The sequence below is a fragment of the Typopeltis vanoorti genome, chromosome 14 (genome assembly GCF_054136105.1).
Source record: "Typopeltis vanoorti isolate ZY-2024b chromosome 14, IOZ_Tvanoo_1.0, whole genome shotgun sequence".
Classification (NCBI taxonomy): domain Eukaryota; kingdom Metazoa; phylum Arthropoda; class Arachnida; order Uropygi; family Thelyphonidae; genus Typopeltis; species Typopeltis vanoorti.
Window position 1 is genome coordinate 20,563,465 of NC_143562.1, and position 25,072 is coordinate 20,588,536.

The 25,072-nt window shown below is 36.9% G+C and overlaps 1 protein-coding gene across 1 annotated transcript in view; it reads right to left on the bottom strand.

Annotated features, from left to right (window-relative positions):
- Positions 1–25,072, bottom strand: part of LOC150099284 (cGMP-dependent protein kinase 1-like) — a 149,017-nt gene that overhangs the window by 112,186 nt on the left and 11,759 nt on the right. The window contains exons 2-3 of the mRNA XM_090404514.1: positions 8,615–8,802; positions 1,505–1,671 (exon numbers count right to left, since the gene is read on the bottom strand). Of these exons, the coding sequence (XP_090260640.1) occupies positions 1,505–1,671; positions 8,615–8,802 (355 nt within the window). The remainder of the gene's footprint in view (positions 1–1,504; positions 1,672–8,614; positions 8,803–25,072) is intronic.

Below are 25,072 nucleotides of genomic sequence, written 5' to 3' on the forward strand. Positions count from 1 at the left end.
TGGATTATTGCCAAAAAAAAAAAAAAAAAGATGGGAACTCACACTTTATTGTCATTCATAAGTTATGCATGAAGTGGACAGAACCAAAATGTTATAGCCAGGGGCGGCTCGTGCATAGGCACTGCGGAACTGCAGCATCCCCAATTTTTCTCGATATATAAATATATTTATTCATTCATTTATATTTGCTTGTAATATTTAATTTTATCATCAACAATCCTATACAATTCTCTTATTTTGTATAAAACATAATAAAAATCCATCTTGTAGCACTTAGGAGGGCGAAGGACGCTAGCAGCACCGTGTTTACCACAGTGCCACATTGCTACGCACACAAGCACATGCACGTCATAGTGAGATGCGAGCTATTAGCCTAATGCGGCACTGTCCGTCGCGCAGTTCCACTGTTGTTTGTATGCAGTTTGCGCCAGTAGTAGAGTGTTCGTAGTGCTTATCGTGTTTACTCCGTCTCTTTAAATATTTGGACATTACAATTAAAGACATAACATTTGTTATAGTTTTATTTTAGAACATTATTGGGGTTATGATAATGGATTATTTTTTTAAGTAATTTTATTATTAATCGATAATAAACAATATTTTTTCATGTTTAATTTTTTTTCTAAATTTTTACCATAATTTCGATATTTTATCCAAACACGTATACACTGTACTTACAGTGTGTATGAATATTTCGAAAGTTGCAGCACCCCCGATTTCAAGCCACGATCTGCCACTGGTTATAGGTGTTCCTATAAGAACCAAAATGTTATTTTAGTTTTGTTCAGAGCAAATGGCAACTATGAAAATATCGTATCAAGTAGGCTGTCATCTTAGACCATTTCAAGTCTTAGAATATGCTACACCACTATCAACCATAAAGTCTCTGGACTGACTAATGGTCCTGAAACACTCCACTTTACTATGTGCCTGCTACTTATTAGTGTGTATTGATCCAGAGAATCTTCATTTTACTCCGAGCTATTGGTTTTCCCAATTTTACTCTCTGACCCCCTTACGTTATTTTTTGCACGCTATTCCAAGAGACCTACTTCATTTTAAGTCTCTCAAGTAGAATATGGGTCCTTACCGATATTCTACTTCAGATGCATTCATCTGAACCTGAAATTCATTTGAATACTTGCTAATAATCGACTACACGTTATATATATATATAAGACCAGACAGTGGTTGGTTCATTATCAGTTGTATTTGTACATTTCGGCTCATACAATCTATTGCGATCATGAGATTAATTAAATTAATAAACCCTAAAGCTAAATCAGAAGCGAAGTCCACAGTGAAAAAAAAAAAAACGTATTTGAAACCGCAGTGTATTACATTTACAAAGTGTACTTTGCCAACTTATTGGTTCTGAAGTTAGTAATTTTATTCGACAGAAAAGCACTTTAATCTACGTATCAAATTCACTGAAAAGCCTTTTATGTAACTTAACTTTCCCCATTTTCTGTAACAACAATGAACTAATGGTAGCTCATCTTACCTGCAGAGACAAAAAGATGGCTGCCAACATCTCCTTCTGTTATAACTAAGGCATCTTTCTCGAAATCTTGGACGTACATGCAGTCAACTATTTCGCGTACCTGAGAAGACACCAAATTCTTAAGGAAGTCATTATCCATAATGGCATCCCTGATGAGCTGCTTAGATCTGAAAAGAAATAATTATGATGCAGTTATAACGGCAATTAACCTTGATTCAGATATTTAAGGGGTTTAGTATTTCCTGATAATTAAATGTTACTGGTAGTAGTTATAGTTCACGGCATTTATTTTGGAATAATAAGACTCGGGTAAAGAAAAGGATAATCAGTTAAGAATTAATGATGAAAACGTCCATCAAATTCAAAAATAGAAAACAATGCAAATAATTCCAAAGATGTTTACCGATGACTTGGTTCCAATTTCTCATAAGATGAAAATATTTATTACAGAAAATAAAGAAATCTTTTCCAAAGAAACAAAATCGGTCTACCACATTTTCTTGGTAGTGATAACAATATTGTCTTAAACTCTAGGTATATAAAATCATCTTTCAAATGCTATTCGAAACCAGTTTTCTAACATACGTAGCATACCTAAAAGTATCTCTAAATTTCTTTTTGGACATAGGCTGTATATTTGACAGTTCTCTGCACTTCTCCCGCACTCTCTCATTTTCCCTTATGTACAGAGCATGGTTCACTTTGTAACCCTTCGGTCCAAAAGATCTAGGTTCAAATTTTGTGAGTTTAAAATCAGCTAACGCCTTTTATTCCCTTATAGGGAGTAGTCGAAGCTTTTCCAATGTCTGTCTAATTCGCACTTCGATGCAAGCAAAGAAAGCTCGTTCTCTCTTTCAGCATTTCAGAAAAAATATATTTGCAAAATCTACATTAGAGTTTAGGATTACGAGACGGCGGTAGTTGTCGGCCATCTCTCCCCCGAAATCTCTAAAAATTATTGCAGGCGTGAGCTCAGTTTTTGATAGTTAAAGATGGAGACCAACTGTTTCTCCTAATTCCAAACATTACGGAGGTTTAAAAGAGTTTCGTTTACTTTCTTTTTGAAGAACTACAAAGAGATTACAGGAGTTACTTGATAACTATCTTTCACTGTTGAGGAAGCACAAAAATACTTTCAATTTAATTACATTTTCATTGTGGTAACTAGTTATTTTTGTGTCTCGCAATATTTGGGTCCTAAGCGACATCAATTATACACATCCTCCAACTAAATATTCTTATTTTTATTATTTTTCATCTAATAAAAACATAAATATAACACTTGTCTTCGTATTTCTCTTCCCACCCCCCCTTACAAACTGTTGAGCCCCTGACTTGCTATATCTCGAGTGAATTCTTCACGTCTTACTGCATCCAAGTCACTTCACTAAGCATTATTGCAGAATTTCTGCTTTCTACACCAGTCAATATAATTGGAGAGGATCATCTGAAGTTTCGGTTTCGTTCTTGCATTCGGTTGGTGTCTAGGATACGACGCCTTTTTATAGAAAAGAAAACCACCGATCTTTCTACACTTGTGAAAAAGGGTCCAACTTATATGACACCATAAAGCTCTCGCCATATTCTGAGTCTAAATACCCACAACATGATTTTTTTTATTTGTTCGGATTGATTCATTCAATCCAATACCCTTGGAGGGTAATGGATCGCAATGCTGTAGCCAATGAAGTTCTAACTGAGGCTCGGCTATTGCTGTTACCTTCCTGCCATGATCAGAGCTTTAATTGCTCAATAACACCTTATCCCTACACTGTCCTCTACAGATAACGGGGAAGATGAAAAGCATTCTTGCTTCGCCCCTTTAAGCCAGTCCTTATAAGGATTTTATTTGTTCAGGTAGGAGAGTATTTCTTTCATTTTTTGGTCTGCTTCAGTTTAGGAGTGCCCCTGTTTAAATGTCATTGGCATATCACAGGATCATTTCTGTAGTATGGTTAGCAAGTTCGCGTGTTCTTCGTGAAACAAACAAACTTAGCATCTGTTCATAACCGTTGATATCGGTACGAGTCCCACCGGGCCTCATGATATATTTAACGGAGATTTACAGATCTTCCTAAACCTCGGACCGGGGCAATAATAAACACTTGGTGGTGGGAATAGCTAGGCCCCCCTCGCCAGTTATGGCCAATGTTTTGCCGCGCAACCGGACTCTCGGCATCGAGACTGACGCTGATCTAAGACTCCGACTTTTGGCTAAAGCCCTGATGATTGACTGCGTCGGTGCGGACCAGATATTTGGATTCACTCCTTTCGGTAGTGGCAGATACCAAGTTGTAGCTAGGAGCGCCGAGACTAGGGACAAGTTGCTCAAAGGCTTTCAATGTAACGGAAAGGAAATTTTTCCGTTCATGGTGGGGAGCATTATCAAACTGCTCAAATTCCCCAGATTCCCCTTGTTCATGGTGGGGAGCATTATCAAACTGTTCAAAATCCCCAGATTCCCCTTGGAATATATACAATGTGATGAAAAAGTAATCCACGAAGTGTTTAGGAAATGGGGTGTTGTTCGAAACACACAAATCTTAAACGATGCAGACAACCCCCAATGGAAGTCGGGGGAAGTAAACATCTCGCTCGAGATGAAAACAGCGGTTCCAAACTTCGTCAGCATCGGATCCGCTAGGGTAATGGTAAACTACCCTAGCGTTAAGAAGCAATGCTTCCGATGTGGATCCTTCGACCATCTAGGAGCGAACTGCCCAAAACTGACATGCAAAAACTGCCTAACGACAAGTCATTCACTAGACAAATGTCTCATGGCCTGCCTCAAATGTGGTTCCAAGGACCACAAAGTTAACACCTGCCCATCAAGAACGCATGCAGAAAGAATGGGAGGTGCTATTATACCAGTCACAGTCACCTCAGTAGAGAAGCCTACAGATACTACAGAACAAGAGTCGGGAAACACGGATTTTCCAACTATAAACGAGGCATACGGCAAAATAACGACTATAGAAGAAAAGGCAGCCGCCACAGAAACCATAGCCTGCACACCCAAGAAAGAGAAGAAGCGAGAAAGAGCCAATAAACAAGCTTTGTCACATGATGAAATCACTGCAGAAGGAAAAGTAAATAAAACAGAAAACATGGAGGCAAGCAGCGCCCCCTTCAAAAGACCTCTGAGTCCAGAGGAAAAAGAGATGAAAAAAATAAAACCAGCAGAAACAGAAGAATTGGAGACTCCTCATGCAAAAGCAGGGGAGACTCTAAAGCATCTAGTTAAAGGTATCCCTGGGGTGGCAGAAAAATTTCAAGATGCAATAGTGAGAATAGGGGAACCTGAGCTCCTCCTCACTGGGAAATATAGTCCAAACGTAGTGCAAAATGGGGTGACTTATTTGTTGAAGACATCAACCAAATCACCCCCTGAGCAAGTACAGCTAGCCATGGACATAGACGAGGAGGTGGCATCGGCGTTCTTCATAGCTCTCTCCAAATTAGACATGGCCAAGGGAAGTGAGGTGGCTAAAAGAATAATGACTGCCCACAAAAAGCGACAGTCACAATAACCATTCCATGGTTTCCCGTCCACAACAATAGTTCTCTAGTTCCAACAGGTAGGGGAGAGCCTGAGAACCTGAGCGGCGAAGGCGTACAACGAGGCGGTGCAGCTTCTTGAGAGCTGCATCACTTAGGCCAGACCCTTTTCTCCCCACCTTTCTTTTTTTTTTTTTTTTTGGTTTCAGTTCTTTCTATAGTTTTATTTTCTCTGTACTTCATGTTTTTGTTTTTATCCATGTTTCCTTTTTAGGATTTTTCCTTTTCTTCTAAAGTGAAAAATCAACGACCGTTTTAGAATCTCCCCTGGAGGGCAAACAGCTAAAACAGGTCAACTGAGGCCTCTTTTACCTACTCTACCACTACGCACTCTATCTTTATTTCCTCTCCTACTATCTGCTGACTCTCAGCCTATCTTACTCTACAGGCCGATGATGAAGATTTGTTGAACTCAAAAATTATTATGTCGAAGAAATTTTCCTTTAAAAATAATCTTTTTTTTTTCAATTACTAAATACTAAATAAAGGTTTGGTTGATTAATTAAAATTACATGAACATTTCCGCTGTAAAAAATCAAGTCCTAAAGCTCATTGGTATTTGCTCTAAAAGCTCTCTTAAAACTGCTAACAAGTGGTTTTTGGAACCAGCGACTGTAAAATTAGTTTGAAAAAAAAATTATTAAATAGTTTAATTGAAATCCGATGTAGAAAATGAACCACATATGCAGCTGAATTTTGTAAAAATTATAAGTTGGAATAATGTCACTCAAGATGATTATTGTATATGTGGAAATATTTCAGAAATCAATAAAAAAAGTATTATTATCATTATTATTATTATTATATGAGACGTTGCAAGATACTTCGATTTTGCGAAGAGGCTATCACTCTCATGCAGCCGATGTACGGAACTTTTTATACACAACTTTAAGTATTGTTCTGTTTTATTTATTTATGATTTTTATACCGTACAAAAGAGTAGAAGCGAGTATTTGCAAAACTAACCATATTTAGGCATTATTTTTCCAATATGGTGACGGTAGCTTGACTCAAACATTTAAAAACGTCTTGTGTATTAATCAGAAATCGCTAAACAGTAACTATACTAATTTTTTAGCTTCTATGATTTATATCCCTATTTTTAAGTGTCAGGAGCCGCCATAGCTCAATATCTCCAGCCAAATTGCTATTTGGCTGGAGACCATTGAAATAAACGACGAATTATTCAGAATATTTCCATTATGTACACCTAGGCGGAGATAAGTTGCACTAACTGCCTCCTGACGGTCAGTCCGGAAACTTTAACTATAATTAGATTAACGCAATGTCATGTCATAGATTATTTTCATTTTATTTATCTCTTTATTATTCGCTAGAGATGAAATCACTAATAACTTCCTGTTATCTAAAGTTTTCGATATATACTGTCTTATGTAAAATGAATAAAGAAAAATTAGTTTATTATTGTTCGCTGTTTAACAAATCGAGCAGTTCGTTTAACTGTTTGCCTTTTCACTGTGTAAACGATTACAATGATCATAGTATTATTTTAGAGAAATAATAGAATTTTCAGAGAATAACTAAAAATAAAATCTTTAAAATTTAATAAACTTTAAGTAAATTAGTAAATATACAACTTTTATATTCATTTTTTTAAAATAATTATATAATAAAAAATAAACTGAGAATATAGGTACACACTATTTTATTTCTTGTATATTAAAAGATGGCATGGCTGACGAGCTGAAATGATCAGAGCATTAATAGCTTAATTTGGGATTTAATTTGAGATCTGAGATCTAATATTTACACGAGAACCTATTCCGACGAAGCTGAGGAGACAGGCGACTTCGGAGTGTGGAACACTGACAACATGCCTGAACACCTCAGAACTCTTCAAAAGAGACCAATCACTTCGGAAGAGGTTACTCGAGCCTATAAACAGCTTAAGCTACGGAAAACCCCTGGCCTGGATGGGCTAGGCGTTGAGCTCTATCGCTCAGCCTGGAACTTCATCTTGCCTATCCTGGTCTCACTATTCAACAGCTTCCTATTCACTGGTGACGTGCCTGCTGACTTCGTTAGCGGGTACACAATTTTCATCCCCAAGAAAGGGAGAGACCTAAATAGCATGGGTAGCTGGAGGCCCATTTCCTTGACTAACACAGACTACAAATTATTCGCAAGAGTGATTTGTAACCGTCTGAAGTTGGGCATTGGGAATGTGCTAACCAGCACTCAAGTATACGGAGTTCCGGGAAGATCGATGGCACTCAACCTCTTCCTGATAAGAGACCTTCTTCGCTTTGTGACGAACAAGGAACTCCCACTTGCACTCGTATCAGTAGACTTAGATAAAGCGTTCGATAGTGCAAAGCACTACTTCCTGCACTATATCCTAGAGAAAGTCGGAGTGGCGGCCTGCGTAAGGGAAGCAATCAAAAGCATGTACGGTAAAACAACAACGCACATTGCGATTAATGGGTTTCTTTCAGAACCCATTCCCATACGCAGAGGGGTTCGGCAAGGCTGCCCCCTTAGCCCCCTTCTTTTCTCTTTAGTACTAGAGCCTCTTCTAAAAAAAATTGATGAGACGCGCGCAGTAAGAGGAATACCGCTACCCTTAGGCTCCAAACAGAGCAAAACTGTCGCATATGCCGATGACATTGTCGGAACCCTTAGGGATTCCGAATCGATTTACATCTTCTTCGGCATACTGCGAGAGTTCAGCGTGCTCAGTGGTCTTCACACCAACCCAGAAAAAACAAGAATCAAAATTTATGGGAAATTCGACCCTGCCAGTCTTCCGTATGGTCTGAAACCCACAACCGACCCATTAACAATACTAGGAATTCCCTTCCTAGATACCCCAGTGTTGCAAACACAACACTTAATAGAAATGTGTTGCGAAAAACTAAAACCCTTCAGTCCCAACTACCTATCATTCGAAGGTAGAGCAACAGTTATCAAAACAGTCCTAAAACCGATGTTACTGCACACCATTAACCTCACAAACATAACAGACACACAAGACAACGCCATTCACAAACATATCACTAATTTTTTCTGGAACAACAGGAAACACGAGGTGCGCAGGGCATTTCTCCATCTTCCCCCCACACAAGGGGGATTCGCCCTGCCAATCCTCAAATACTGCCACCTAACCAACGCTGCTCAGACCATACGGAAAGCACTGGCATCAAATCACCCTTCCGGCAATCTGATGAAATACTTCTTAGGATTTTTCCTACCCTACTTCGGGATCACTGGCCACGCCGGACCATGTGCAGAGACGGTGCCTGAGTGGTATTACACAATATGTAAACTTTTTAAAAAATTGGCAACGGATGGAGTTCGAGTGCTTCAGCTCAGCCCAAACAAGCTGTACTGGAAAATTTTTGACAGCTTTGACTGGGAAAAACCCGATCTGGGCACAAACTATATAGTATAAGATTCCACGAACTGAAATTATTGAAAGCGATTGTTGTGGCATAAGATTCCACAAACTATAAAGCAATTTAAACTTTTAAAGGGAAAATAAATACCAGTGGTATATATAAGGGATATTTAAACAAAGCTAAAGTAGTTAACCTGAAATCTTTCTCATGGGTTTCGATCTCCGACACGATCACGTGATCCCTGGAATGAGCGCTCTCCCCAGACACGCCTTGTTTCTTGGATAGCGAGCCCTGTCCAGCCATGGAGTGATGCTCATGGATAGTGGATAAGATATCGGCCACCCCATCGCCAGATTTGGCAGCTGTGACTTGCAACACTGACTGAAAAAAAATTAACATCCAAATTAAACATTCGCTAAATAAAAAAAAAATGTGCATTTAAGTAATTTTATTTTATTTATCCGGTAGATATGCACAATGATTCAAGTAATTCATTATCTTAGGGCATATGGTAATATATTAGTCAAGCTCATCAAATGAGGAGATAGACTACAAAAATAAAAAGTGAAACTTTCGGTAACGAGAAAAATTTAAATCTTGCATAAATAAAATGTTATTCACACACCTTTTTGTTTCTTAAATCAGTTACATATAACAATATGTAACTCGCTTATCCCTACACCGTGGTGGGGACGAGAATCAATCGACCGTGAGATGCGGAGTGAGGCGGGGGAGAGAAGGAATCAATCGACCGTGAGATGCGGTGATTGATTCATTAATGCCCTTGGGGGTGATGGATAGCAACGCAAAGCTGTACCAATGAAGTTTAACTGAGGTTCGGCTGTTGCTCTTACCCACTTGGGCGATGAGTTTTTGAGTTCGCTCTCTTAGGGTTTTTGCCTTAAGGGAGCACTTTGAGTCTCCGGGGAAGGTGTTCTCCGGCACGGCCCGCTGAGGGGCTTTGTCGGTGAATTATTTACCTCGGAATTTGAGCGGTTCTGCTCAGTGGTCGGGGAGCCCGTCACTGAGTGGAACCAACGCTGAGATTAGGACGGTCTTTCGCCCACTATGGAGTGGCCTAGAGATCGTCCGTATTTTTGAGATTTCACCTTTACTTACATAGTCGGTGATTGATTTTATTATGAGATGCCCATATATAGGGTAACGGATGGCAATGCTGAACCAATGAAGTTTAACTGAGGTTCGGCTGTTGCTGTTATCCTGGGTAAATGAGTTCGCTCTCTTAGGTTTTGACCTAAGGGAGCACTTTGAGTCTCCGGGGAAAGTGTTTCCGGCACGGCCCGCTGAGGGGTACTTGCCGGTGAATTATTTTCCTCGGAATATGAGCGGTTCTGCTCGGTACTCGAGTTTCACTGAGTAGAACCAACGCTGAGATTTGGACGGTCTTTCGCCCACGAATGAGTGGCCTAGAGATCGTCCGATATTTTTGAGATATCACCTTTACTTACACATACGGTGATTGATTCATTCAATCCAATACCCTTGGAGGGTAATGGATGGCAATGCTGTAGCTAATGAAGTTCTAACTGAGGCTCGGCTATTGCTGTTACCCTCCTGCCATGATCAGAGCTTTAATAGCTCAATAACACCTTATCCCTACACTGCCCTCTACAGATAACGGGGAAGATGAAAAGCATTCTTGCTTCGCCCCTTTAAGCCAGTCCTTATAAGGACTATATAAGGATCCCTACACCGTCCTCTACAGATAACGGGAAATATGAAAATATGAAAAGCATTCCTGCTTCGCCCCTTTAAGCCAGTCCTTACTTATAAGGACTATAAGGGTGATGATACCGAAAGTCCTTTTTAGGACTTCCCGGGTAACAAATGGTAATGCTGTAGCCAATGAAGTTTTAACTGAGGCTTGGCTATGGCTATTGCCGTTACCCAGCCATGAGTGGAGCTTTTTAGCTCAATAACACTCCATCCACACAGATTTTCTTCATTCAGATGACGGGATAAAGAGTCAAGGACTCAGTCCATCGCCTAGTTCTTTTAAGAACTTAAGAACTAGTAATAGCATTATTATTAGTGAGCAATATGCTATAAATATATAAATATCATATTTATATTTATAGCATTATTGCTATAAATATAAATATGATATTTATAAGGGACGAAGCATTCTTGCTTCGTCCCTTTAAGCCAGTCCTTATAAGGACTATAATATAATGTTTTCGTGGTGGTTGATGTATTCAGATCCAATCAAAAAGATTGGATCGACCGTGAGATGCGGTAATTAATAATGATTAATAACACCCTTGGAGGGTAATGGATGGCAATGCTGTAGCCAATGAAGTTTTAACTGAGGCTTGACTATTGCTGTTATTCTCCAGCCATGATCATAGCCTTAATAGCTCAATAACACCTTATCCCTACACTGTCCTTTACAGATAACGGGGAAAATGAAAAGCATTCTTGCTTCGCCCCTTTAAGCCAGTCCTTACCTTATATATATATATATATATATATATATATATATAAGTACGTTCTCGTGGCATAACACTGTGTTATGCTATGTAATAAGACTGTTAGTATGTTAGTTTCCATATATATTATGTTTATTAAATATTTTATTGTAGTGACATGGATGAGAGGACAGATGTACAGTTGACCCTTGAACAATGTGAGGTTTAGGGTCGCCGACCCTCCCCGCACAATCGAATATCCGCGTATAACTTTTGGCTCTCAAAAAACTCAACTACTAAAAGCTACCGGAAGCCCTACCGATATCATAAACAGTCGATTAACACACATATTTTGTATATTATATGTATTTTATACTGTATTCTTACAATAAAGTAAGCTAGAGAAAAAAAAATCTTATTAAGAAAATCATAAGGAAGAAAGAAAAAAACATTTACAGTACTGTACTGTATATTTATTGACACCGTAAGTTTACTTTTGTTTACAAGATGAATTGTCTGTCATTACGGTAAGTTTTGATAATTTTTAACTTTTTATAATAGATCTGTGTATATTTTATGGTAGTAAATGATGAAATAAACTAGTGTCTACATACATTTTATGCATTCACGACATACTTAACTTTTTCGATATTTCTAGGCTACGCAGTTCGTCTGCGAATTTTGACGCAAATTGTCGCAAATCTCCAAAAAAAGTTTCCAATATATTTATTGAAAAAAAATCCGGTCATTGGAATACGCGCAATGAACAGACAGCATACACTGGCTTAAGTGTATGCTGTCTGTTCATTGAGTTTCGTCTGCCATAAATCTAAATCAGCCATCCTTCACTGGAAAGCCCTTACAAAGATTCTTGGCGTTATAGAAGGGATTCGAACCCAGATCACAGACTAACTATAGTAGCTCTGATATACAGTTGTTTGCTAAAGATGCAACTTTAGAAACAGTGATAAAGAATGTTATAATTATCCTTTCAGAATGATCTCGATCGGTTGGTAGACAAACTGGATTTGTGTGGCGCAAACAATAGAGAATGCAGAAGATCACAATATTCAGACATTATCAATGGAAATGGTTTAAAATCGTAAAGGACAATACAAAGAACTAAAGTCCTAATTGATTCTTTTGTTGACTAAAGAGAAATTAACAAATATCAAGTGGATCTTAAAATGAATTGTGGTCCAGATTTTGATAAATTCCCGATCATATTTGTGGAGGTGTCAGGAACATTTCATAGCTGTTACTGATTACAAAAACAGTTTCTCCGAGGAGGTCAAACAAGGTCTGCCAGTTCTGACTTGCTGTAATTACAATTGTTATTGTTTGCCTACTATGACTGCTTGGGTTCAAATGTAGGGTATAAAACTAGCGAAATTTTAGCATCTAAATAAATAAATGTTATTCTTTTTCTTTGTGTGTTATGAATCAAAATTGAAAATATTGCAGATGAATAACTGCCAACATTTAAGCTTTATTCGTGAGAGAAATATAAATATTTATAGCAGATTTTTTTTCAGAGAAAGTAGTCAGTGAATAGAATAAGTCTTCGCGGCCAATACATTGACAGTGAACCCATCTCTCTCTCGAATTTAAAGGAAATATAAAACTATGAAATACAACGGATTTCCATAATGAGTACTGGCATTTTTTTATATATGGACATACGAAAGGCCACAGTACTTATAGTACATTAGTGCCGTTTGTTTGAACAGCTGAAGGTTGTATTATTTGGGGAGGGAGGAGACGATTCCAAACAACAGAAGTAGATGAAATGAAAGAGAAGACCATGAAGTTGATTCGGTGAACTTCAAGATGGACTGTAAAAGGATGTTGATTAGCAGTGGCCCTTGTTTTAATGATTTTGGAGGAGAGTGGAGGAATAATAGTGGCCAATTCAGCAGAACACTATTCATGAAAGTATTATCTGTAGAAGAGACAAGGCAGAAACTGAATATCTGGGAGGGATCATTAATTAGCTAGATTGCCCTCTTCTGGATAGAATCGAGCAGTCTTAGAGAGGATTTTGGTGCACCACCCCAAATATGGGAACAGTAGTCCATGGGTGGTCGGGGTTTGGGTTCTGTATAGCGTTAGCTGCTGCGAAAGTGTGAATTAGCCTTGGTGAAAAAGTACACCAAGTTTTTTTGGCAGCTGCGGAAGCTATAGCTGAAATATGGTTGTGCTAGGAAAGGTCAGAGGTGTAGGTCATTCTGAGTAGAGAAATCTGATCGTGTTTGGATATCAAAACTGTATCACTTATATACTCCATTAATAAATCCAGAGTAACCTGCTCTTTGTAGAGTTTCACGTTATCATAATAATTTAAAATGAAAGAGCTTACACTTGACGAGAATGGATGATGTTTACTGGTTGGTTGCGGTCCTTTTTTCTGGGGCTGTGCAAGAGTAAATTGTGTAGAGTGGGAGTGAATAGGGGAAGTGGATAACAAAGGAAAAAGATTAGATTATGAAATCGGATATAAAGATCTTTCGGTATCTTTTTCGTTATATCAAACCAACGCAGTAAGGGGAAGGGAGATAAAGACATCATACGAGGGTGTGCTGAAAAGTTGTGATAATCACCATGAAGGAATTGAGATGTCTGAGACATGTCTTCTTATATATCCTAAAAGGAAAAGAACATAAAGATTATTACAATTTGTTGAAACATGGGGGGGGTAAAGGGTCTTAAGATGTTCTTTGTTGTGGTTATATCATTTGCTTTAATATCAATTTTGTTCTAGGCGTTTATCAGAACTTTCCACATAACCCCCCTCGCATGATGATGTGCAGTATTTTGATTCCAAACCTGGATTGTTTTGAAACCCTAAACAAAAAGATGTTTGACCCATCTCTAATAACACGTGTGCTTTCTGTTTGCATTTTCTCTCTCTCTCTCTCTCTCTCTCTCTTTGTTCTTAAAGCACGATTTGAAGAAACGATAGTAAGTTTTTAAGACATTTTTGCAGCCTCTAATAGCTCGGTCGGTTTCACCTGCACCCTTTGAATGGAAGGGTGGGGAGAGATAATAAACGAATATGAGTTTGTTTTCTCCTACAAAGGAAGCTGTTTTTTTTTTTTTTTCTTCTGCTGGAAAGTCGTTCAGTCTAACCAATGGCCAATAGAATATACGCAATTTTTACACACACAAAAGTCGTGTACTTATGCATATGACTTAACGACCTTATCCTAAAATTATGGTACGACAGCCAAGCCTGGAAGACTGTGAGTCTTAAAGCCGGTGATTATTATTATATTCATCGAGGGAGAACCTGTTCCTTCCTCGCCAAACAAATCCTTTATCTCCACTTTTCCTCCATTTTCATCAAAAAAAAAAAAAGACTGCGGGTTTGAATCCTGCCGTGGGCATGGATGTTTTTGATTGTCTGTGAAAATACTAGTGGTGGCGGTGGGCGGTAGATGGCGTTGGTGCAGATGAAGGTAGTTTCGATTCGTTGTAGTGGGCGGAGACAGTTGTAGAGTAGGTGCCCTCCCTCGATGAGTCATTGGACTCCCTGTTGGTGTCCCGTAATAATAATGAAAGTGCTAATTCAGATGCACACAATGTTTAAAAGATTTTCTTATTGAATTTAAAATTATGACCTTAATTAGTCCCAAAAGGAGAAGACTTTCTGACTAATCAGATTGATAGAATGCAACCTGATTTTATCGCATTTTAGTGCAGTATTTTTGAACTCAACGTAGTTTTTAGAATGGCTTGATAGTATGTTTACGTGTTTTGTTTTGTTTTTCCTGAAATATATTTAATACTTCGGCTCCAATTACAACAAGCAAGCTTTTCACTCAGATTCTCAAAAATAAACAAAATAAAAACCTAAAATATTTTCGCTAGATGTTCATTAACTTAATAAATCACATGATCATCATTTTTATTGCCTTTATTATAGTATAATAACATTCCTCCTCCTATGCTCATCCGTCTATGACGGATTGAGTCCCCTCCTAATGAGGGGTTTACTTGCGTATTAATGCAGCCGGTTCACCACTCCTCTGCTGCATCCCCTAGGAGGTATATTTCCGACTGTATCCGTGTATGTTTACGGGACCGGTTTGCCTGCTTGCGGGATGAAAAACCCCCGAATAAACTAGGGGAAAAAACCCTGCTGTCCACGCCCAAGACCGGCTAACTTGGCTATGGCAGATCCTTAAACTCCTTGCGTTGTCGATGGGAATCGAACCCAGGACACTCCTTCCCCAGGCATGTGGTTGCGAAGCGCACAGCCACTAGGCTAACCGCGAGGACATAATAACATTATATTATATTACTGACCACCTTTCACATACAACGTCTTGAGGAGTGGTTTAAAAGATAACCAAATACTGAAGAACCAGAAGATAATATTAGGATGAAAAGGCCTTTTATAGTCAATATCTTGAAATTTAACAAGTCAATGTGCTCTAACAAGAACGCCCTGAACTATAAATTCACTACTGAGCGCTTCATGCTTCAGAGCAAAGTCACTGTCATTCAAAAAACGAGTCAAGTCTGAGCATATTTTGTGCAGAATTAAAAAGAAAAGGGATATAAAATATACGAATTTTTCTTCTGCAACTTTCACTTCGCAAAACGGGGAAGAAACTAAAATCACTAATCTAACATCAAAGCCTCAATATGGCATGAGTGACAGACATATATGTAGCATATAACATATGTTCAAAACAACAACTTACAACATTACTGACCTAAGGGGTGAAGCAAATGCTTTTCATATTCCCCGCTATCTTAAGGGAAGATGTGAGTAGGGAAAACTTTATGAGCTAACTGCTCGTCCTGAGTGGGCTTAAAGATTAGTCCTCGGTATCGTAGTTCAGGATGGCTTTTGGTCTTTTATGTTTGAAATAATCTGCAGCCAGTTGGTTAGGGTGCACAGATGTTTTTGAGAGGAATTTGATTGCTATAGTCTACATAAAAGTGTAAATATAGGGGACATTTGTGTCCCGATGAAGTTGCGTAGTTCGTACGAACCATGGGGCGTTCAGGATCATTCTGAGACATTTATTTTGCACACGTTGTAACTTAAGAATATTAGTGTTAACGGTACAGCTCCAGGCCGGAGAAGCGTAGGTGAGTATAGGACGAACCATCAATTTATATATGAGTAGTTTGATTTTCTAGTACTCAGCTTACTGTTCCTGTTAATTAGTGCATAGATCTGGGCTATGGTTTTTGATGTTTTTACACAGAGAGTCTTGATATGGGAGCTGAAAGTCAGTTTTCTGTCTAATAGTACGCCCAGATATTTGATCTCAGTTAGCCATGGAATTTTTGTGTTAAATAGGAGGATGTCTCCTTTAGGAAGCATTAATCTACTGGAGAATAGCACGGCTACGCTCTTCTGAGGATTCACTTGGAGCCACCATTTGGCGAACTATTGTTCGATTAGCAATAGGTTTTCTTGTAGTTTCTTGATGGCTAGGTGCTGCTTTAAAGATCTGGCTAATATCGCTGTATCATCCGCGTATAGAGCTTTGATTAATGACAATGGGTTGTGCGGATATCACGCATGTATATGGAAAACAAGTATCGGTGCCAGTAAATATTCGAAAAAAGTCGTTGTCAATATCTAGAATATAACAATTTTAATATTCAAAAATATCTAGAATAGCTATATATAAAATGTTATTTCAAGTTATAAAATGGTGTATAAATATATTCTTAAAAAAATAAACAATGAAAAAAAAATTATTTCAAAATATTTTATTTTTCTTTACGTTGATCTTTTCTAAACATTCAAAATTTATATTCTAAATTTACGTTGATAACTATTCTAAATATTCAAAAATATCTAGAATAGCTATATATAAAATGTTATTTCAAGTTATAAAATGGTGTATAAATATATTCTTAAAAAAAATAAACAATGAAAAAAAAATGATTTCAAAATATTTTATTTTTCTTTTTGTTGATCTTTGATTTTATTTTTCATAACTTATATTAATAAAAATTTAAATAAACTATATTTATCTGCCTTTCCCTTCCTTACAGTTAATAAGCATTACGACATTACAGAATATAATAGCCCATATTTTGTGTAAATTTATTTATTTACCTTCAGAAAAGAAAAGGGAAATAAAATATACGAATTTTTCTTCTGCAACTTTCAATAGTTTCAATATCTTGTATTTACTTGTGTCATTTTATTTATTTATTTATTTAATTTTACTTCTAAATAGTTTCTTTTAATTAGTCGGTTTTCGTCGCCAGGTGGGAGATCATTCGTGGGTTGGATATGCGTCGCATAACTTACACATTTCAATAGTTTCGGTATTGAAGAAATAAAATTGCATGCCATCACATTTTAGAAAGAATAAAGAAATCACTCATTTTGGGAAATTACTTTAAGCCATTTTATTTTTTATTTTAATTAAATATTTAAATGAACCTTGTTAATTAAAAATATCGATATAATTGCGATTTTCGATTATGTTATTTTTTTTTAAACTAATATCACTTTTAAAAGATTTCAGAATAGTCCGCAAACAACAAAAGGGAACAAAATACAGCACAGTTGTGTAAAATAACCTCACAAAAAAATCTTGAAAGATGTCTTTAGACATATTTCGAGTCTAGTATGTCATATCGTTTATTGACATACTTAATAATAATTAAGTATGTCTTATTGTTAAGTTATACTTAATAATAACAAAACAGTAAAATAGAATTATAATTCTAATTAGAATTAATCAGAATTTAATTAGAATTTTTAAATATAATTATAATTTTAATGAGAAAGGTGAATTGCGCACACGAACAGTACAAAGCACAGGCCAGAAGGGTAATGAGTGTGGTAAGAACCATGCAGGCTAAAGAGAATCCCAAACAGTTTTTTCGATATGCTACAAGTAAAAGAAAAAACGTACACGGCAAAATATGATTCTAAGGAATGCCGATGGTAGGGAGGTAACTGAATCAGATGAAATAGTAGAATTACTAAGCGAATAGTTTGCAAGAGTATATCGTCCGGACGGTGATATTGCAGGATGAGAGAACGAATGGGTGACACAGGAATTGTGAATAGTATATTACATAACCTTAATGTAAATACATCTGTGGGATTGGATCGTAAACCAGCTCGAGTCTTACGTGAAGCAGCAAAGGAATTGTCAGTTCCCTTGACCATTTTGTTTAATTTAAGTCTCGGGTTTGGGTTAGTCCCGAGGGGGTGGAAAGAGGGGAAAATAATTCCATTGCATAAAATAAGTTTCAAGACTGCTGTTGCAAATTACCGACCGATCAGCATATCAGGAATTGTTGTCAAGGTCTTGGAGAAAATAGTCAAGAGGAAAATACAAGATTGGATAGATGAAAATGGGATACTGTATGGGGGACAGCATGGTTTTGTGAAGGGTAGATGATCATGCCTCACTAACGTGCTCACGTTTTATAATACAGCGACAGCTTTTGACAGGATACCACGTGGAATTCTAATCAGTAAACTGCAGCACATGAGGATGGATATAGGGTTGGTGAGATGGATAGAAGGGTGGTTGATGGAGAGATATCAGAGAGTAGTTTATTTAGGAGTGGAGTCCAAAAGGCCTGTGACTAGTGTTGTACCACAGGGTTCTGTTCTTGGACCACAGCTATTTAATTTGTTCATCAATATGGGAAAGGATCTGAGAGGAACTGTTCATTTATTTGCTGATGATGCCAAGTTGGGTAGAGCAATAGTGAATGCACATGATGTCAAAATTTTGCAGGATGATTTGGATAGATTGGCAGTCTGGGCTAATGAGAATGGATGCCAGTTTAATGTAGCAAAGTGTAAGGGTATGCATTTTGGGGTGAAAACATTAGCAGCAGTATATCACATTGATGGAACTGTACTCCAGGAGGTTGACGAAGCCAGAGATTTGGGTGTGTTGGTGGATAGGGAGTTCAAGTTTAGGGAGCACATAGCAAAAGTGGCTAAATCAGCTCATCAGATCACTTGGTTACTGAAGAATACTTTGACGAGCAGAGATAAGCAAGTTATTGTTCCTCTTTATCGAGCCTTGATAAGACTCCATCTTGATTCCTGGGCCCTGGGTTTCTTCTTGATGGGGAGGAGGTAGAGAGGATCCAGAGGTGAGTGACCAAGATGATATCTGGTCTATGGAATGAACCTTACGAGAACAGGTTGAAGATACGTGAGTTACAGAAATTGGTTGATAGGCGGAAAAGGGGTGATATGATTGAGACATTCAAATTACTGAAGGGTTTCTATAAGATTAATTCAGAGGATATTTTTGGGAACAGGACTGGTGGTAGGAGGGCTAGGGGCCATCCATGGAAACTGAGCAAGAGTATAGTTAGCAAGAGTGTTAGAATTAGGTTTTTTACTTGGAGAGTGGTGAATGAGTGGAATAAGCTGCAAGAGTCTGTTGTGGGTGCATGACTGTAAATGAGTACAAAGCAAAGTATGATAGATACTGTGCGAATGCCGAATAGTTGTTCTTGATATGATCGAGGGCCTCCCTCGATGAGTCTAAGGACTTCTTGGAGTTGCCTGTAATAATAATAATAATAATTTTTAAATTTTTTTAATATCAGTATCTTCATTATTGTTATATACTTTACTGACTGTTTTATTACATAATCTGCATTCTTTGATTATAAGGATTACACGTAGATGAGTGAGGCGAGTTAATCCCACCTACTTCGAAGCTTGGGTTAGCTTTTATGAAGAGAGTGGGATTTAGCCTTCACTATTTATGTTGTTGTTACTGTTTATGTATGGGATGTAGGCATTGGATGCTGGTGATTTGTGATGTGTATATTAGTGTTAATGGTATATTTTCCAGAGTTGGTGTTTTAACGTTCTGTAGTTATCTATTTTCTTGGTAGGTTGTTGAGCTGCATGGGTATCTGATGTGATCTCACAAAAGAACCGTATGAGTTGTTGAAGGATGTAGGGATGGGGAGAGTTGTTGTAGGTCGTGCTATACGATATGTGTTTCTGTTGTTTCGACAGGTGATGTTGAAGTAATTCCTTGTTAATGTTATGTAGTGTTTCAGGTTTTTAATGCTCAGAATTCTGTGTGTCGCCGTGTGCTTATCGGATATTGGTTGTTGCGTGTAAGTGTCCAAATCACTGTTGACAGAATTTTGCTATGTAATATTTCTAATTTTGAATTCTAATTTCACAGAGAGCCTGTGTAGCTCAGTGGATGTGGCGTTTACACACCACGGCGCTTGGCCGCACGAAGGAAGACTTGGTTTCGAGTCTAGTCGGCGACTAGAGGAAATTTTTCTAAGCCTTTTTTCGACCGGTTCCTGAGTTAGTCGATCTCTGGCATGGGCAAGCGGGTTTTTCCTCCCGGAAACTCAAGAAAATCGACCGTAGAACCCACATTATTTCAGACATTAAATATGTTGTGTTAGGGTTAGGGACCATGAGATGGCGGCACATTTGAGCCGTCTCTGTTCGCTGCGTACCGCTTAATTAGTGATAGCCTTGGGCCATCTATCTCTGATTGGTATCAGTGGAGATTGAACTGCCCACTCAGTCTCCAAAAGTTAGATAGGGCTAAATGGCCTCGCCTACTCCCCGTATACGGGAATAAAAAGGCGTTAGATGATTTTTTTTTTTTATTTCTAATTTTGTTAGGTGGCTGTTTGATGTGTTTGCATAGACTGTTATACCGTATATGAGTAGGTATTCGTAATAATAATAATAATAATAATTCGAATCTATTGTTTTCTCTTAGCTGTTATTCTGTTATTCTCTCTATCTATTATTATTCTCTTTTCTTTCTATTATTATTATATTCTATTGTTTTATAACATTTAAAAATTTTTTCAATATAATAATTATAATAATTTTAAAATAAAAATATAGTTATTTTAAACTATTTTGCATATTTTTAAAAGATTTTAATTTGATGAGTACTTTGAGCTCATAATTTATTCTAGCAGCACAAAAGAATTGGATCTGCTGTTAATTTTGTGTTGCACATGAAAAACCGACTTTGTACTATTTTAATCACAGTTAATTACCATGCAATTTCGCTTATTAACAACTACATACTTCAATAGAAAAACTTCGTTTACTAACGGGGGGGAATGAAATTCTACCAAATTTGAAAGAAACCGAATTTAAAATACTCGCTGCATAGGGGAACAAATTAAAAAAAAAAACGTATTTGTTGTTCATCTAGTGGCATACAGCACTAATTTAAGTCTTTTTTTTAAGAATAAAAAAAAAAGAAAGGAATAAATTACTGTTTTTTACAGAAAGGAATAAAAAGAATAAATGTTAGCAAAACAAGTGTTTGATGCCAAGAAACTTAAAGCATGAGGGGATTTATGTGACTTAATGCAGTTATCAGTTTCTTAGAATAGTGAAATACGAGAATTGACAGTATTGGAGAAATAACAAATAAAATATTATTTTGATAAAAAATTGTAGACAGCAAGCTTGTACTAGTGCAAACTAAATAATGTAATATAATCATAATGATATTTTTTGGTTGCTATTGACATCTCCGTGTCAGAACCTGTTTTAAGTTTTTTTCATCTGAGGATGAGTTAACCAGTCTGATGCAGAGGTTGTAACATTTACATCTCGCGAAACTGACAAACTGGGCTATAAGAATGTTAATAGACATACTACATTAGGCTACTATCCTTAAATACTGATCAGCAACTGACTGGTATGAAAACCAATACCAATTATACAACATCAATACATGGTCGATTAATTTCCAATAACAGTAATACATAAATAAAGTGTCTTTATTTATTTCATTACGGGAAAGCGATTTATTTGTTAAGTTGATATACTATCGGATACTCTAGATGTTAACTTAAGTATAAGATAAATATATATTTTATATTATTTTTGCATATCATAAAAACCTACTTATATCATTTATGGTATGGAGGATATTATTTTCTACGTTGAAAACATGAAATTTATGAATTTTTTTATGAAATTGCCAGTTGTAGAAACAGTGAATTGTACTGTCCTAAAGCGAAAGCGATGTACTCAGCAGTCGGTTCCATGTTTATTTTAGCCTTTTCTCAGTCAGCTCTCTGATTTAACATCCGCCATTTGCTCACTTCCTTATCACTAGAATGAAATGAGGAGACTTGTTGGTTCTGACTCCATCTAACAATAGATCAAGTACTGTATCTAAAAACTGGAATATACATCTGTGTACACACACACACACACACACTGAGTTGCTATGCCCGAGTTGCTGCTGTTGGAAAACCTTGACGAAATACAAGTAAGAAATACGAAACTTTCTGCCACTGATATTCAGCTGGGAAATGGCCAAGGAAAATATTATAGGATGCAGTCTATTAGCATCTCTCTTTCCCGAACCTTGACATTTCGTTATTGTATAAAGTGAAGAGAAAAAGTGTAATGAGATATAATTGTTCTACTTATAGCTCTATATTTATCATTAGGAAGATGCTAACTTCATTTGTAACTAAAAGAGCTTTCAAGTCCTCCTCTTTTTAACCGGCTTATCTCTTGTGGAAATTTTGTAAAGTATGTGATAGAGTTTTTTTTTTCCGAATGTAAAGAGCACTGTAACTCGATTTCACAAGAAATATATATTTTTTGTTACAGGATCGTGTTGAAAAAAAAAAAATTAACTCACCTCAATCAGAGGTTTCCGACCCTTTTTTTTTTAGCTGAAGCTATTACAAAATTATATCATTATTATTATAAATTAATTAAAAAAAAACAAATTTTTAACTAAAATGCAATAATTAAAATTTAAATATTTGCATCAGCAAGTCTAGCACCGGTTTTCATACCAAAAGTATTCGCATATACTTACCTAATTTTAATGGCCTCGAACAGCCAAGTTGTATTTGGAAAATGGTTGGAGAGGAATCAAATCGACCGTGAGATGCGGTGATTGATTCATTCAATCCAATACCCTTGGAGGGTAATGGATGGCAATGCTGTAGCCAATGAAGATCTAACTGAGGCTCGGCTATTGTTGTTACCCTCCTGCCATGATCAGAGCTTTAATTGCTCAATAACACCTTATCCCTATACTGTCCTCTACAGATAACGGGGAATATGAAAAGCATTCTTGCTTCGCCCCTTTAAGCCAGTCCTTATAAGGACTATAAGTTGTATTTGTCATATGATACTCTTGGAGGGTAATGGATGGCAATGCTTTAGCCAATGAAGTTCTAACTGAGACTCGGCTATTGCTGTTACCCTCCTGCCATGATCAGAGCTTTAATAGCTCAATAACACCTTATCCCTACACTGTCCTGTACAGATAACGGGAAAGATGAAAGCATTCTTGCTTCGCCCCTTTAAGCCAGTCCTTATAAGTATAAGGACTAAGTTGTATTTGTGGATTTCGACCATCGTTATCCTTCCATATTTTATATGGAAGGATAACGATGGCCGAAATCGGTCATCATATTACCCTTGGAGGGTAATGGATGACAATGCTGTAGCCAGTGAAGTTCTAACTGAGGCTTGGCTATTGCTGTTACCCTTCTGTCATGATTAGAGCTTTAATTGCTCAATAACACCTTATCCCTACACTGTCCTCTACAGATAACGGGGAAGATGAAAAGCATTCTTGCTTCTCCCCTTTAAGCCAGTCCTTATAAGGACTGTAAGGAAGTTGTATTTGTATTAAGCCGTCAATAGCATGTCGTCGATTGTAATCAGTCATACTAGACAAATGTTTTGAGCGTAATACTAAAGAATACGATTCATTGCGATTTCTATGTTGATTTATATTTTCAGAAATTTTAAGTTTTTTTCTACCGAAACAAATCCGAAAAACATAAGTCAATTGAATACAATTATATATATATATATATATATATATATATATATATATATATATATATATATATATATATATATATATATATATATATATATATATATATATATATATATATAGTCTAGATCAAATGTATTCCCCGTGTGGTGGCCGAGATAAGAATAGCTCCACTGCAGCCCATGCATGTCGTACCAGGCGACTAAAATGGGTATCCAGAGAGGCTAATGAATGGCAATGCTGTAGCCAATAAATTTCTAACTGAGGCTCAGCTATTGCTGTTATCCGCCTGCCATGATCAGAGCTCATAGCTCAATAACACCTTATCCCTACACTGTCCTCTACAGATGATGGGGAATATGAAAAGCATTCTTGCTTCGCCCATCTAGCCAAAAAAAAGAGCCAAATTCATGAAATAAAAATGTGGTACACAACAGTTATTTTCCACTTATGTCCATGAATATATTAATAAATACCTCTGTTGTAACGAATGTTAATTTATAACGGTTTTACATTCTCAACCATAAATCTATTATTACAAATGTCAAACCTTGCTACAAGTGTAATCTTGTAGCAAGGTTTCTGATTTCAAGAAGGCTAGATCGTCATAAGAAAGATAACTTCGATTCCAGTCACTTTTTTCTACTAGGCTTTTTTCTTATCCTGTTTCTGAGTAACTCAGTGTTTGGCAAAGACAATTAAGATTTTTTCCCTTCTAGACATTCAGGTTTCCAATCTCATTATTCAGAAAAATTAGCTGTAAAATTGAAGCTATTTCAAAAAAGTAATTCTGTTAGTTTAGGAACACTGAATGGTTGGACTTGTCTTCTGTACTTCGCTCCACAAAAAAAGATTAAAAAAAAATTCTCTGATTTTCAATCCCCAAAGAGTATGCAGAACTCCTTCAGACCTAACCACCTTTTGAAAACAAGGCTTTTGGGAAGTAAAAAGAGAGATTACGTATGAGTGGATTTTTGAGATGCGAGGTTAAACCATGAGTTTCTGGGAGTGAAATCCAAAAACTTGCAGGTGTCAGCAATAAATTAACTCGGAAACTAGCCAAAGACGGGTCCAGAAAATAGTTCCTTTACTAAGTGATTGGATCGAACTTTTAGGATTCTTTTGGAATGCCTAGCGTTATGGGGACTACACAAGATTCTTTCGCTGCAATGGCGTCAGAATCTTCATTAGCTATGAACTTAATTATCGGTATTGAACACGAATAAAGATTGACTATCCAGCTTTTGGGAATAAAAAGGATTAGAGGATTTATTTAATTATTTTTATACTGAATTTGTTCTCATAATTATGATTTAAATTGCATTATTTTAATAGAAAATATCGGTACTCGTTGCAGCTGCATTACATTGATACTGCATACTGGATTAAAGTCCCAATACACTGTGTTAAAAAAAAAGGACCAAAAGA